This window comes from Nerophis lumbriciformis, linkage group LG02, assembly GCF_033978685.3.
Source record: "Nerophis lumbriciformis linkage group LG02, RoL_Nlum_v2.1, whole genome shotgun sequence".
NCBI classification, from domain to species: domain Eukaryota; kingdom Metazoa; phylum Chordata; class Actinopteri; order Syngnathiformes; family Syngnathidae; genus Nerophis; species Nerophis lumbriciformis.
This window is the reverse complement of record NC_084549.2, coordinates 37870001-37887500: the sequence shown is the minus strand read 5'-3', so window position 1 is coordinate 37887500 and position 17500 is coordinate 37870001. Positions and strand designations below refer to the sequence as shown.

Genomic DNA, 17500 nt, shown 5'->3' with positions numbered 1-17500 from the left:
CTGATGTACTAGCACTTCTTTAAGTGCTGATATCACAGAATAACATTACAAAACATCTCTGACTAATAGGGATGGGTACCTTTCACATTTAAATCGATTCCCGCTACCTGGGAATTGATACTGGTACTCAACGGAAGCAATTTGTGCTACTTTTGTATGTGTTCATGTGGTAAAAATGTTTTATTTGTGTAACAATGAAATCTTGAAATGTTTAAATGTAACATATTTATTTCCCTTTATCGATCGATCATTAAATATATCAAAGCAATATCCAATTGTTTGTATAGTAACATGTTTGCAATTGTTTTGCAAATTTCTTCAACGTGAAAACACTTAACTACAGCAATGCAGTGTTATTTTCTTAGTATTGCACAAAATAAAACCTGGCTCCATGTACTTTCATTTTCCATCTGGAAAATATTTGATGGGGGTCCATGGAGGCAATTAAGTTAAAAACAAATTAGCAAAAGAGGATGGAGTAAAATAAAGACCAATTACAAACTACAAGTGAAAGTGAAGCAAAAACTTTACATTAACATTACAAAGTACAGTACGAGGAACCGAGCTGTTTATGATAACTATTGATAGTTAAAATGTAAAGCTAACATATTCTTATACAGTAGGCTTTTTACCTGAAGCAGACGTAGAGGATGATGATGTCGCTGTTATCGTCACCAAATGTTAACACCATTTCTTCCCCCGTGTTGTTGGCTGCAGCCGAGACGCTAAAGGTGCCAAATGCAGGAGTTGCAGCCGCACATCTAACTTGGCTGCACTTTTCAACCATGAAAAAAATCCTGTGTTTAACACGGTGCTTCCTCAGATTGGAAGTATTTCCTTGATTTTTATGTCACAAATATTACAGCGAGCCACACTTTGGGGCGTTTTCTATTTGGCATGGTTGGGTGTTTGTCATGAAACATTGAGGGGTTGCAAGATTTTCCTCTCAAGTGCAAGCAAGTACTTGCTACTCACAAGTGCTCATTCAAAGAGACGTAACGTCACGCGCAACGCAGGCACCGTAACATGGCACCGCTGGATCTTACGTGAATCGGTGCCTGGTAGTACCGGCTGGTTTCGGTCGGTGCCAAAAAAGTACCGGATCAGGCGCCCATCCCTTCTGACAAAGCATGATCATAAAGAAATACATTTTTATTTTGTAAATGTAGTTAAACCGGATGTATAGCGTAGCACTTTCATTTTAAAGTCGGAAAAGTGATTTGTTTGAAAAAGTGTCTTGACATGTTTTGATGTCGGATCGACTGTTTGCAATAAAAAAGTCTTCTTTTGACTTCCTGCCGACCGTCTTTCATTTCTGTTGAGCTTTTATGTTATCTTACTTATTAAATCAGTCTCACTCACGATCTAAATGCTATGTTATCACTGCACCTTAATTGTAATCTGAACACAGAAGTGAAGCGCCACCCACCTCTGAACGATGCACGCAGCATGCAAAATTAGCTGCAGGGATGTCGCCTCTTCTCACGGCGAAAAATAGTCCTTTCTTGTCGGGAGAACAACTTGCCAAGGCTTTGAACCTGATATTTCCATAAGGTAGACTTTCCTTTGTCCATTTCTGCTCGCAAATTATTCTTGTTTACACTGATTCTTACAGGGAACTCTGCTTCACTATACAAACGTTTCGATTGGCGAACCATGTTGAAGAACCAATTACCGTATTTTCCGCACTATAAGGCGCACCGGATTATTAGCCGCACCTTCTATGAATTACATATTTCATAATTTTGTCCACCAATAAGCCGCCCCGGACTAAAAGCCGCGCCTACGCTGCGCTAAAGTGAATGTCAAAAAAACGCTGCGCTAAAGTGAATGTCAAAAAAACAGTCAGATAGTTCAGTCAAACTTTAATAATATATTGAAAACCAGCGTTCTAACAACTCTGTCCCAAAATGTACAAATGTGCAATCACAAACATAGTAAAATTCAAAATGGTGTAGAGCAATAGCAACATACCGGTAATGTTGCTCGAACGTTAATGTCACAACACACAACACACAAAATAAACATAGCGCTCACTTTCTGAAGTTATTCTTCATTCGTACCGGTAAATCCTTCGAATTCTTCGTCTTCGGTGTCCGAATTGAAAAGTTGCGCTAGCGTGGCTTCCAAAATGGCGGGCTCCGTCTCTTCGAAATCATCGGATTCAGTGTCGCTGTTGTTGTGCAGCAGTTCTGTGAATCCTGCCTTCCGGAAAGCTCGGACCACAGTTGTGACAGAAATATCTGCCCAGGCATTTACAATCCACTGGCAGATGTTGGCGTATGTTGTCCGGCGTTGTCTGCCCGTCTTAGTGAAGGTGTGTTCGCCTTCGGTCATCCATTTTTCCCACGCAGTTCGCAGTCGTGATTTGAATGCCCTGTTGACACCAATATCCAGCGGTTGGAGTTCTTTGGTTAATCCACCCGGAATGACGGCGAGTGTTGTATTTGTGTGCTTCACTTGTTTTTTGACACCATCTGTGATGTGGGCGCGCATAGAGTCATATATCAACATGGACGGAGCAGCGTGGAAAAAAGCCACCCGGCCGCTTCGCGTAAACTTCCCTTAACCACTCGCTCATCTTTTCTTCATCCATCCATCCCTTCGAGTTAGCTTTTATGATGACGCCGGCTGGAAAGGTCTCTTTTGGCAAGGTCTTCCTTTTGAATATCACCATGAGTGGAAGTTAGCATGGCAAGCTAGAACCACAGTGAAGGATGACTTCTCATTCCCTGTGGAGCGAATATTCACCGTACGTGCTCCCGTTCCACAGTGCGGTTCAGTTGCTGTGAAATACGGTAGTAATCCGTGTGCGGATGGAGAGATTGCGTCTTTTTATGACCCGGATCGTTTAGTAGGAGCCATTTTGTGGTCTTTACAGATGTAAACAGGAAATGAAACGTACGGTGATATCCGCGCGTTTTTTCTTCTTCTTCCGGGGGCGGGTGAAGCGCTTCCTGTTCTATGGGGGCGGGTGAAGCGCTTCCTGTTCTATGGGGGCGGGTGCTTTCCTTGGCGGTTGCTTGCGTAGAAGAAGAAGCGCTTCCTGTTCTACCGGGAAAAAAGATGGCGGCTGTTTACCGAAGTTGCGAGACCGAAACTTTATGAAAATGAATCGTAATAAAGCGCACCGGGTTATTAGGCGCACTGTCAGCTTTTGAGAAAAATTGTGGTTTTTAGGTGCGCCTTATAGTGCGGAAAATACGGTAAGTTAGTAAATCCAGGTTCCACAATACTTAAAGAAACAAAAACATTATTATAGAGAGTGGAAACGATTTGATAAAATGCCCGAAATACTTGCCCCCACACACATTGACAATTGGTAAAAGTTGATGAGTATATGATTACCAACCTTTCTGCTCATGAATACATAGATGAGGGGGTTGTAGGCTGTGCTGGACTTGGCAAAGAATGAGGGGATAATGGCCAAAGTAGGCGACACCATGCTCCTCCTGCCAAAGGCCTCCATCATGGACACGACAGCGTATGGTGTCCAGCACACCAGGAAGCAGGCGATCATAAGAAGAAACATCGCAGCTACCTTTTTCTCGTATCGCAAGATCTTGATTATCTGGACTGTTTGGAGATCCTGGAGGGAGCGCAGCTAAAGGTCACAGAAAAAAAGTAGGAGTTGGTGAATGTTCTTTTTGTGTTTGACTGACAGGTGAGTTATTTGAGTTTTATTTCTATGACTTTCAACAATTGAATTGTTCTTATTTTCAAAGCTGATCTCCATTAATACATGCAGTCATTGTATTTATGTTACTTTGCAGGTATTTGTCATTAAATACAAGTAAAATGTCTAAATTGAACAGTTACAAAAATACCAAGAGTTGAAGTAAATATTCTTTAACTTTTTGATGAGCTACTCAAAATTAGCTGGCAAGACCTTTGGGATGGACACAAAATTCCCATGAACCTTCACCCAATTGGTATAAATTGTTTTTATTTTTTAATCAATGTTGCTTTGTAGATTTACTGCACCTAGTCGACAGTTCTTTAGTGACATGGAACAAAGACATTGACATTTAAAATATTTGTTTTATTACAGCTTTTCTTATTACCTTGACCTTAAAGCAGGGCTATTCAACTAGTGGCCCGGGGGCCAAATCCTGCCACACCGGCCCCCGAGTTGAGTTCAGAAATTGGGAGACATTTTTTTTGCATCAAATTCCCCGTAAATACTAAAATGCTCTTGTTGTATACAGGAACCCTTGTTACCAAATGGGCAAATCCTTGCTTGTATTAACCTTAACATTTTAACCTTGCTAGCAAATATAGAACAACACAGGGGTCCAAATTTACATAACTGAGGCGTTTCACAAGGCATCCCTTTAGATCCTCTCCTTTTTGGCAGTCACCATTTTTTAGTAACGTGATTTATGTAACTAAGGTGTTGCTGTAGCTTGTTTCAAATACAGTAAGTAAAGTCATTTGTTCAACCTCTTTAGTTATACTAGTAGTGTTCCTCAAAGTTCCTTATTAGGTCCTCTCTTACATCATTTGTGATATTCAACTGGTTGCCCACGAGTTCAGTTAAAAAAACTTGTGACTCACATTTTTGCAGCTGATTCTTAAAAACACTAGAAGGCTGTCAAAGAGATGATCTTTGACTATTTTGTTTTGCAGAAGGTCCTTAAAACAGCAGAGCGCTCCTGTAACTCTGACAAAATAAATAGACCAAAATAAGATGTCTACTGTAAAGGACGCTATTTCTATAGAACATAAAAAATAAGACTAATAGTGAAAGGAGAAGTCCGGATCCCTATTTCTTAGCTTTCTGGAAATGTGGCCCCAAAACAATTTAGTTGAGTAACCCCGCCTTAAAGGGTGCCTCAAATGCTAACAATATTGAACTCATTTCATAGTACTGAACCTAAAAATTATGTCTCCATGTAATATCCCCCAAAATAGACACCTTAGGGATTGTAAGGTTATTTTTTTATGAATTTGAGTACATTTTGGAATGCCAACTTTTAGCTCCAAAATGTGGGCAAGCCTGCATTTTGGCCTTTAGGTGGCTGCCTACAAGACACTAACTTTCCAAAGTGTTTACGGGTAAAATTCTCCCTAAAATTGACATGGTAGTGGTTTTAGGCATGTTTTCTAACGAGTTTCAGCACATTTTGCAACACCCAATTGTAACTCCAAAATGTGGCCGGGCCTGCATCAGCCTGCTGACGTCACCTATAGAAGACTGGAGGCAATTTCATACATGGTAGTATATGTTTTGGTAGCATCTTCATCCTCAATCGTGATATTTTTTGACATAATTTGAAGATATGATCAAATATGAATCATTGCAGGTTGTAGCAATACAATGAAAGAAGGTGTCAGCCTGCATACATTTCCAAATGATGGGAATATCAGGAAAGTATGGACCTCTCTAGTCAAATGGAAAGGGGGTGTTCCAAGTACAGTTAGTTGTCTCCAAATTGCTCAAAAAAATTATGCATATTTTGGGAAATTACTACCAGATTTATTTTCAGGAGCAACAAATACATAAAGAGATCTTGTTAGCAAAAGTTTCTAATTCTGGATGCTATGGGTCCTTTAATATTCTTTATTCCTATTCTTCAGCATCATTTTAGATTACAAGCATTTTTAATAGATATAAATGTTTTTCAAATGACTTTAAAAAAGTGGTTAATGTCACCTCTGAGGAAATCTGTTTCTGAAGGATGCACTGTGTTTGTGTTACTGAAAGCTTCTCCATCTGTTGTGTGATTGTCCTTGCAGCAAAAGTGCTCTGTAAGGTTCAGAGTACTCGCTGTTGAATATTTCCCTAGCCCCTTCAAAATGATGTGACGTGCAATAAGCGCCACTCATGCCTCTGGGACTAAACAGACTAACTATAGCTGGCGGCAGAGAGGTGTATTAGCTCCTACTTCTACGAACACTTGTGGTAGGAGAAGCGACGGAGCAGCCTATATTTGCACCAAGCTGCAGACAGACTGACTACAGTAACACATTTGCCCTAACTAAACCTACACAGTTCTCTATAGGTAGCTATAACTCTGTGCGTTCTGTCAGATCTGTCAAGTATTTGTGCAAAAATAATCGACCTTAACGCAAAAATGTAATTGTAATCATCCCAGGCCACAAAGGTGTCCTTTTATTACCAAGGGACAGGGGAAGACAAAGCCAGAAGCCCCAAAAGCTCATGATGATAAAATATGGAATGAAAGGCAGTGAAGGTTGCAGCTTCTTTTCATAAAATGAAAACTCTGCGTGTGTGTATTGCAGCCAGACTGCTGCAGGATTGATCTGACATGTTATGCCACATAATATTAATTCCACTATAAATGTATCTGGCATGTATGCGTGCAATTTGTTTTGCACTTTGTGTACAACTCAGTATTATTTGACCACATTTCCTTTGATAGCCGATGGAGAAAAAAAGCTATTAAATGTAATTTTAACATATTATTATAGATGGAAGAAAATACTACCGGTACATACCGGGTTTGATCAACTAAAGGTCTGCATGTTTTAAAACACATACAGACTTGTTAGCTGATCAACTAAGCTTGTGCACTAAATAGTGCGTCTCTTAAATTAGCAAAATAGCTCACTGTGGAGGGAGGTGCGGCCAGCAGGAGCATAGGTCCCCTCTGTCTATGGTGCTGAGGACGAGCGCCATTGGATGGGGGCGAGGCATGTGCTGACAGCGGTCCACAGCTGACAGGTGATTAGATTTCCCAGGTGGTACGTGTTAATCTAATCATCTGTTGTCTTTAACAGTGAGAAGCAGAGAGCAGGGGGGGAGAGAGGATACGGACGTGACTGAAAAGGCACGTTCTGCGGGAGAAAGACTTTGATAAAATCTATGTGCATTAAAAACTTAGTTAAAAACTGCATGCTTAGCTTCTGTGCCATATTTACAGTGGAACTGCTAGGAGGCAACTTCCACACTCACACAATCCATGTAGCTTCTTTGTTGTCATGTATGTGCAAAATGTGTGTTAACTACAGTATAACACAAAGATTTATGGAACTTGAAAGTGTTTGCGGCCATTGTTTTTATGTCTATACGCAGCACGCTTTGAAGGCACGTGCAAACTGACACAGTTCCGCACAAGTGAGTGCGGTCAATGTGGCGAGAAGGAGGCTATCCGTGCAATGACGGATGGCAAAGAGAGAGAGTCTTTTGTGCATCTGCCAGCATATTTGGATCGTCAGAAATTAAAATAGAAGAGGCAATTTCTGAGCCCTTGTAGACAATAAAAGGAACCACTCCCTAAATCCTATGGAAAAAGTCTTGTAGCACCACATTTTATTGGGTCTGGTTTATTCCAGCGCACTTTGTGTGCTAAAAAGTCGGATCCATTGTCAAGATCGCAGAAGAGGAGCACTTCTGTGTTGTTAAGGAAAGGTGGCACAGATCATAGATGTTGTGCTGCATGTTCTACAACAGGGGTGTCAAAGTCATTTTAAATCTACTCCCAAGTGGGCCGGACTGGTAAAATCACGGCACGATAACTTAAAAATAAAGACAACTTCAGGTTGTTTTCTTTGTTTAAAAATAGAACAAGCACATTCTGAAATTTTTTTTACACTTACATGTTGCGGTTAATAGTATTATATCTTTATTTGTCGTTATTTATGTTTTCTGAATAAATGATGTGATAATGTTCATCAGTCAACTCATTGGTGTTAATTTTTAATCTATCAAGATAAAAAAAATTATATCAAAATCAAATTATATATGTAGTTTGATCATTTTCCTCGACTAGTGCACTAACATCATGTAGTTTATTTTATTTTTTTACATATGTAGCACCATCTACAAAGATACAAATAATTGCTATTGTGACATTTAGTGGACACATTTAGAATAGTGGTTTCTTTCACTCCAAAATTTCAACTCATTTTTATACTTAGCAAACTCATCCCGCGGGCCGGATAAGACCTGTCTACGGGCCTGAGCTGGCCCTCAGGCCGTACGTTTGACACCCCTGTTCCACAACATAGCAAAACACCTGTTGGAGCATGATGCAATGAATGTGGAGAATATTGAGTGTTTCCGTGATCATAGCCAGTCGTATCCATAAAATCCGTATTTTAATAGGGTGCAACACTTTTGCACTTGTTATAAACCACCCGCAGCCCATTGTTAGTACACACACTTTTGTTTGTGTACACTATTTAGCGCTTATCATTTGGATCTTAGTAGATCAGGCCCTTAGTCATATACATGTATGCATACATACATACATATATATGTATGCATACATACATATATATATGTATGCATACATACATATATATGTATGCATACATACATACATACATATACATATACTGTATGCATACATATATATATATATATGTATACATACATATATATATATATACATACATATATATATATATATATATGTATACATACATACATACATATATATATATATATATATGTATACATACATATATATGTATGCATACAGTATATATATATATATATATACATACACATATATATATATACATATATATGTATGTATACATATATATGTATGTATGTATATGTATATATATATATATATATATATATATTTATGTATACATACATATATATGTATGCATACATATATATGTATATATATATGTATATGTGTGTATATATATATATATATATATATATATATATATATATATATACACATATATATGTATGTATACATATATATATATGTATGTATGTATATATACATATATATATATATATATATATATATATACATATATATATATATGTATACATACATACATATGTATATATATATATATATATATATATATATATGTCTTAATAAGGTTATCCAAAAAATAGTGCTCGATACCGTAGTAGAGCGCAATATATGTATGTGTGGGAAAAAAAATCACAAGACTATTTCATCTCTACAGGGTGGAGGAAAAAATGTGCTTTCCACCGCATCCTTCTTAGGAAGTGTTCCGTCTTTTCTATGAGCCTTAGCTTGTAGTCATTCTGCGCGGGTATGGGAATGTTCTTCGTGGAGTAGTCGATGTTGAATTTTTCCATTTCCATTGACATTTGTTGAGCACTGTACGACGATCAGAAATAGAAAAATTCAACATCGACTACTCCACGAAGAACATTACCATACCTGCGCAGAATGACTACAAGCTAAGGCTCATAGAAAAGACGGAACACTTCCTAAGAAGGATGCGGTGGAAAGCACATTTTTTCCTCCACCCTGAAACAAAAGGAACGCAAAAGAAAACTTACGGATTCAAATCTACCAAGAACCCACCCACAGTTGAGGAACTAAAGGATTTTGAGAACGACATGCTCAAAATGATACAATCAGTCAAATTCAAGCCAATCCGCAACCCACTCCTCACCAAGCTGAAAAATGACAAGGAGCGCATCAAGAAAGTAAACAACCTCATCATAGCTGCCGATAAAACCACAAACTTCTACAGAATGGACATACCAGAACACCACACCTTACTGGACAGAAGCATCACCAAATCATACAAAAAAGCGCAACCCAACACCTTACAGAACATCCACCTGGAAAATAAAAGGATCGCGGCTGAACTGGACATTGAGGACAGGGTGGACGCCACAGCCAACAAGGAAGCCTTCATCACATTGAAGGACCACAAACCCAACTTCGCAAATAACCCAACATGCCGACTAATAAACCCAACTAAATCTGAAATAGGAAAAATCAGCAAAATAATCCTGGACAGAGTCAACACAAAAATCAAGGACAAAACACCACTCAACCAATGGAGAAATACAGCAGCAGTAATCAAATGGTTCAACAACATCCAAGACAAACAACAGCACAACTTTATCTCCTTTGATATCGAGGAATTTTACCCTTCCATCACGCAAGACCTACTGACTCAAGCACTAGACTTCGCCTCAGACTACGACTCAATCACAGGCAACGAAAGAAACATCATCATCCACGCAAAAAACTCCATTCTCATCCACAACAGTACACCATGGCAAAAAAAGAACAATGCAACATTTGACGTCACTATGGGAAGTTTTGACGGAGCAGAAACGTGTGAACTCGTTGGGAGTTTCCTCCTCTCCCAGCTCGCTAGCCTCAATCTGAACCTTGGTATTTACCGTGATGACGGACTGGCAGTGTGTCGCGCCTCGCCAAGGAGCAGCGAGAATACCAAGAAGCGCATATGCCAAATTTTCAAAGAGAACGGCCTACGGATCACGATTGAAGCCAACAAGCAAACCGTCAATTTCCTTGACGTCACTTTCAACCTGAGAAATAACAGCTACCAACCATTCACGAAACCCAACACAACACTCCAATACGTGCACCATGACAGCAACCACCCACCCACCACCACGAAAAGAATACCTACCGGAATCAATAAAAGGCTATCGATGCTGTCATCTAGCTGAATTTGACCAAGCAACCCCCCCGTACCAAAAAGCCCTTGATGAAAGCGGATACAATTTCACCCTCACCTGTGAACCCACGCCAGGAAACCAGCCAAAAAAGAACAGAAAACGAAACGACATCATCTGGTATAACCCCCCATACAGTAAAAACGTCTCAACTAACATTGGACACAAATTCCTCAATCTGATTGACAAACACTTTCCCAAAGACAACACCCTAAGAAAAGTATTCAACAAGAACAACATTAAATTGAGCTACAGCTGCATGAACAATATACGACAAATCATCTCAAACCACAACAAAACAATTGCAAATGAGCCGTCGGCCCCCAGACAGAGCGACTCCAAAACCAACAAAGGCTGTAACTGTCGAAAGAAACCTGATTGCCCTCTCAACGGGGGGTGCTTACAAACATCAGTTGTCTACCAATCTAAGGTAATACGCAAGGACATTAACACATCCGACACATATGTAGGATTAACCGAGGGAGAATTCAAAACCAGATGGAACAATCACAATGCTTCTTTCAGGAACAAAAACCTGCGAAATACCACAGAACTCAGCAAACACATTTGGGACCTCAAAGACAATAATGTTGAATATTCAATAACATGGCAAATTCTTGCATCCAGCACACCTTACAATAGTGGTAATAAAAGATGCAACCTATGCTTGAAAGAGAAACTGTTTATTATTTACCGTCCAGACCTGTCATCCCTCAACAAGCGCAGCGAAATTGTAACAGCATGCCGCCATAGACGGAAACACCTCCTAGGTAACACATGAGCCAATCACCACGCCCCTACGCCAGCCTGTACCCACCCACTCTGTGCCCTATACAAACCATGGTATGCGAATGCTCCCATTAAAATCTCCTGATGATTGAGGGTACCCCCCCTCATGAAACAGGCCTGTAGAGATGAAATAGTCTTGTGATTTTTTTCCCCCACACATACATATATATATATATATATATATATATATATATATATGCAGTCAGCTTTCAGCTCCTGGCCAAATTTTTTTAGCCCAACGTGGCGCCCCAGTCGAAAAGTTTGGACACCCCCGCTCCAGGTCCTTTACATGTTAGATTACACATGCATTCCGACCTATTCCTTCATAACCCGAGGAACACCTCTACTGTAAAAAGGTCAAAACAAAAACAACAAAGAGTTGTGGTAGTTTAAAATGTGTGCACTATGCTGTAAGAAGTGCAATGGTCAGTCCAAGTGCAAATCTGTATAAACTTTGACAATTAATAACGAAATACATATTTTAATGTACAGTGCTGATTCCATCCAGTCACTTGTTGTCACCTCAGAATGAGCATTGTAGTCATTGTTGTGCTTATTCTAAGGAATTGTATCAGTCATTCCCATTTACAGGTTTTCTCGACTCATAATTCATACTGCAGCATCACATGGGATAAAAAGCATCTTTGCATGTCTCACCATTTTCACAGTGTAGAGGATGTTCCCATAACAGTAGATCATGATCCCCACAGGTACAAAGAAACAAGCCAGGAGGAAGAGGAGGATAAATGAAGCATCGTTTGGGTCCTTGGATGTCCAGTCCAAGGAGCATCCCAGCTGGTGGATCTCCAGCGTGTAGCGGTTCCAGCCTAGGAGAGGAGCACCGGTCCAAACCAGGGAGTACACCCAGATGTGGGCGATGGCCCGCCATGCCCAGTGGAAATCTACCACCTGGGCGTGGACCACCCGGATGTAGCGCTCATAGGCCAAGGCTGCCAGAGTCATGATGGAAATGATGCCTGGCGGTGGGAGCGAGAGAAATCATCACAGAACTCTTGAAATGCTACAGCATGTTTCATGTTTTTGGAAAGACTTGAACAATTGACTCCTACACACACTTTTGACATCTGCACTGTACTCATGTCTGTCATGGAGTAGTATTTGCAACTGATTGTGGATTTTCGGCCAATACACACATATAGCTATCCATATACACAGACCAATACCCATTTCAAAGCTGTCATAATTCATTAATCTCCTCATTAAGGAATGAAATGCCGCATCGGCACCAATAAAGCGAGCGAGTGCGGGTTCATCATCACGTCACAACTTCCCAGATAGAGTTTCAGCATGATGGACATGCTGAGACCGGCATTATTGCTGCAGCTCCCTGGCTTTTGCATACGCGTCAGTCAACAACCTCTACTGAGAAATACTTGGGATGAGGTGCAAGTGTGATACGCCATATTTGTCAACAGACAACATTGTTTTGTCACATTGGAGGACACCGACGAAGGTTGGATGACAATGTTTATTTTGGTTCAATGCCAAGCCGTGTCAGCAACGATCTTCTGTATACACTAGACACTTCATTATGTACTAGCGGAATCTAAAGAGACCCAATTAGGACAGGGGCTTTATCAAACGAGATCACAATAATTATGCCAAGAAAGTGCAATTTTATCAAGAAAATAGTATATGCAGCAGTACAGGATTTTTAATATTGTATTTTAATATTTGTTTAGCTTTGTAATTAAAGTACTAATACAAATAAACACTAGGGATGATCACTACATGTACTGTACATGCTTGGCTGAACATTAATTAAAATGATTGCTTGTTACTTTCAAGTTGATTATTATTTCACAGTTTCTCTGCTGGTGCATTAGGAAAAACAAGGCTGCTAAGTGTTATTCAGAGGTTTTTGTGAATGTATCTCAACATCCCATTGCTGATGTCATGTTGTTGAATCAATACAAATATTGTATTGACCCCAAAAATAAGACAGTAAATTCACTTTTTAAAAAAAGTCTGAAAATAAGTTGTGGATAAAGCCGCTTGTGTTTTGAAGGTTTGGTAAGATTAGCAAACAAGAAGGATTTAATATGCTAGTTTTAGGATATTGGTGACAATGTCCTAAAACATTCAAGCAACTAATTAATGTGTAATAATGAATATATAAATATATATTTTGTATAACCATCTACTAATTCACTAATTAAAAACAAAAAACTAATCATACTAAAACCCGGGCATATGAAAATCAAGGTAGCACTGCCTTGATATTGGTTGTCTTTCATTTCAGTATTTCCCTTATTCGTTTTAGATTTAGCAGTCCTGTTTGCCCTGGCTTGTCAACACATTATAATGGGACCATCGTGACAAATATGTGCGGTAGGTGGCAATATACAAGGGTTAGGGTAAAAAATGGATGGATGAATATATATTTATATATATATGTCTTAATAAGGTTATCCAAAAAATAGTGCTCGATACCGTAGTAGAGCGCAATATATGTATGTGTGGGAAAAAAATCACAAGACTATTTCATCTCTACAGGCCTGTTTCATGAGGGGGGGTACCCTCAATCATCAGGAGATTGCAACAATGCAACATTTGACGTCACTATGGGAAGTTTTGACGGAGCAGAAACGTGTGAACTCGTTGGGAGTTTCCTCCTCTCCCAGCCCGCTAGCCTCAATCTGAACCTTGGTATTTACCGTGATGACGGACTGGCAGTGTGTCGCGCCTCGCCAAGGAGCAGCGAGAATACCAAGAAGCGCATATGCCAAATTTTCAAAGAGAACGGCCTACGGATCACGATTGAAGCCAACAAGCAAACCGTCAATTTCCTTGACGTCACTTTCAACCTGAGAAATAACAGCTACCAACCATTCACGAAACCCAACACAACACTCCAATACGTGCACCATGACAGCAACCACCCACCCACCACCACGAAAAGAATACCTACCGGAATCAATAAAAGGCTATCGATGCTGTCATCTAGCAAAGCTGAATTTGACCAAGCAACCCCCCCGTACCAAAAAGCCCTTGATGAAAGCGGATACAATTTCACCCTCACCTATGAACCCACGCCAGGAAACCAGCCAAAAAAGAACAGAAAACGAAACGACATCATCTGGTACAACCCCCCATACAGCAAAAACGTCTCAACTAACATTGGACACAAATTCCTCAATCTGATTGACAAACACTTTCCCAAAGACAACACCCTAAGAAAAGTATTCAACAAGAACAACATTAAATTGAGCTACAGCTGCATGAACAATATAATCATCTCAAACCACAACAAAACAATTGCAAATGAGCCGTCGGCCCCCAGACAGAGCGACTCCAAAACCAACAAAGGCTGTAACTGTCGAAAGAAACCTGATTGCCCTCTCAACGGGGGGTGCTTACAAACATCAGTTGTCTACCAATCTAAGGTAATACGCAAGGACATTAACACATCCGACACATATGTAGGATTAACCGAGGGAGAATTCAAAACCAGATGGAACAATCACAAGGCTTCTTTCAGGAACAAAAACCTGCGAAATACCACAGAACTCAGCAAACACATTTGGGACCTCAAAGACAATAATGTTGAATATTCAATAACATGGCAAATTCTTGCATCCAGCACACCTTACAATAGTGGTAATAAAAGATGCAACCTATGCTTGAAAGAGAAACTGTTTATTATTTACCGTCCAGACCTGTCATCCCTCAACAAGCGCAGCGAAATTGTAACAGCATGCCGCCATAGACGGAAACACCTCCTAGGTAACACATGAGCCAATCACCACGCCCCTACGCCAGCCTGTACCCACCCACTCTGTGCCCTATATAAACCATGGTATGCGAATGCTCCCATTAAAATCTCCTGATGATTGAGGGTACCCCCCCTCATGAAACAGGCCTGTAGAGATGAAATAGTCTTGTGATTTTTTTCCCACACATACATATATTTATATATATATGTATATATTAGGGCTGTACAAGTGAATGCTATAACAACGCATTCACTATAAATTTCACGGGTGATTAACGCGAACACTTCCTTTTTGACACTCATGCCGTGCTATAGCGGGGGGACTTGGCTGCAGTTCGCTTGTTACTGATGAGCCACACGCGAGCAAAAATGGACAAAAGAAAGTCTACCCTATGGAAATATCAGGGTCAAAGCCTTGGCAAGTTGTTCTCCCGACAAGAAAGGACTATTTTCCGCTGTGAGAAGAGGCGACATCCCTGCAGCAAACACCTGCTGCGCACGTCGTTCAGAGGTGGGTGGTGCTTCATTTCCTTGTTCAGATTACAGTTAAGGTGCAGTGATAACATAACATTTAGATTATTACGTGACTGATTAAGTAAGTAAGAGAACATAAAAGGTCAACAAAAATGAAAAACAGTTGGCATGATGTCAAAAGGATGTTTTTTATTGCAAACAGTCGATCCGACATTAAAGCATGTCAAGACACTTTCTCAAAACAATCACACACTTTTCCGGCTTTAAATAAAAGCGCTACACTATATATCCGGTTTAACTACGTTTAGGGTTTCTCCTTAATGTATGGTCTTCATATTAGCCGCCACACCTAACAAAATAAAGTAATATAATGTATTGTAACGTCTAGAAGAAAACACAGTCTGACTTTATTTTTAGCTTTTATTGCCAATTTTATGATAAGAACGGGCCCAATTCCAACAAGTATTTCATTCCGTGCTTCACTTCAAAACACACACTTGTTCATTCTCACAGACCATGTTCACAGACCACGGGAAAAATTACCATCATAACACACTAACATTCACGTTAACACCAGCAGGCAATTACAGTATGAATGGCTTTATATAGTTTAATATTTGCGCACTATTGACTAATGATGCACCGAAAATTTGGCCGGAAAAGACGTACTTTAATCACCGAAACAGTGTATACATATATACATGTATATATGTATACACTGTTTCGGCGATTAAAGTACGTCATATATATATATATATATATATATATATATATATATATATATATATATATATATATATATATATATATATATATATATATATTTACATACATACATACATACATCAGTGTTTCCCACACATTCATTTATTTGTGGCGGCCCGCCACGAAAGAATTACGTGCGCCACAAATGGATTTTTCGGCTTTTGACTCGCTCGACCGCTCATAAAAGCAATGGGACTCTGTCTGTGAATGTACCTTGTAGTTACAACTCCGGTGCAGTAGGTGGCGGTAGCCTACTATGCATTGTAACTCCGCCAATAGCACTTAATTCACCTGGTGGGCCAGAAGAAGAAGAAGAAGAAGAAGACGGCGGAGTAAAAGAACGGACCGACCGGATCAAAATACGAGGGTAATATAGGTTGTAGGTAGATAAGTTATAGCTGCATCGCTCGCGGCTCGTCATATATTTAACGTTAATCCGCGATTTCACCGAGCGTTTCACTCACGGTGAGCAGCCTGACGCTGCTTCATTAATACCGCCGCTGTTGTCACGTCACGTGTTACCATACCGACGAGCTAACGTGTCCAGGTTATAACCCTGTTGTCAATAAACACATGTGGAGACGGTGCTTCAGATACTGCATTAATAATGAAGCTAAATTGTCCACTGTCCACTGCAGCATGTGAATGCAATGAAAAGAATAAAATCTGAGCCAACCAGCTGTTAAAATGTTGTCCAGGTTAATGTTTTGGCCATTAAAGGCCCTTCATTTCAAGATTTCAACTGTGATCGGGCTTTAAACAGGTGGCTGACCTGTTCAGATGGGTGTAACTCAGGGGTGCTCACACTTTTTCTGCAGGCGAGATTCTCATTCATATATATAATTTATATTTACTTATTTATGAAATATATGTTTTTGTTAACAAGTCAAAGGTGTTTAATGATAATGCAAGCATGTTTAACACATATAGTTAATATTGTTAATAAATTAAAGGTGTTTAATGATAATACAAGCATGTTTAACACATATTGTTAATAAATTAAAGGTGTTTAATGATAATACAAGTATGTTTAATACATATAGTTAATATTGTTAACAAGTTAAAGGTGTTTAATGACAATACAAGCATGTTTAACACATATAGTTAATATTGTTAACAAGTTAAAGGTGTTTAAAGATAATACAAGCATGTTTAACACATATAGATTCCTTTCTTTCATGAAGACAAGAATATAAGTTGGTGTATTACCTGATTGTGATGACTTGCATTGATAGGAATCAGACAGTGGTGCTGATAACGTCCGCATTTTCGAATGGAGGAGAAAAAAAGTCCTCCTTTCTGTCCAATACCACATGAAAGTG

The 17500-nt window shown here is 39.5% G+C and overlaps 1 protein-coding gene across 1 annotated transcript in view; it reads right to left on the bottom strand.

Moving 5' to 3' along the window:
* Positions 1-17500, bottom strand: part of opn3 (opsin 3) — a 38771-nt gene that overhangs the window by 5541 nt on the left and 15730 nt on the right. Inside the window, exons 2-3 of the mRNA XM_061963823.1 lie at positions 11861-12180; positions 3353-3604 (exon numbers count right to left, since the gene is read on the bottom strand). Of these exons, the coding sequence (XP_061819807.1) occupies positions 3353-3604; positions 11861-12180 (572 nt within the window). The remainder of the gene's footprint in view (positions 1-3352; positions 3605-11860; positions 12181-17500) is intronic.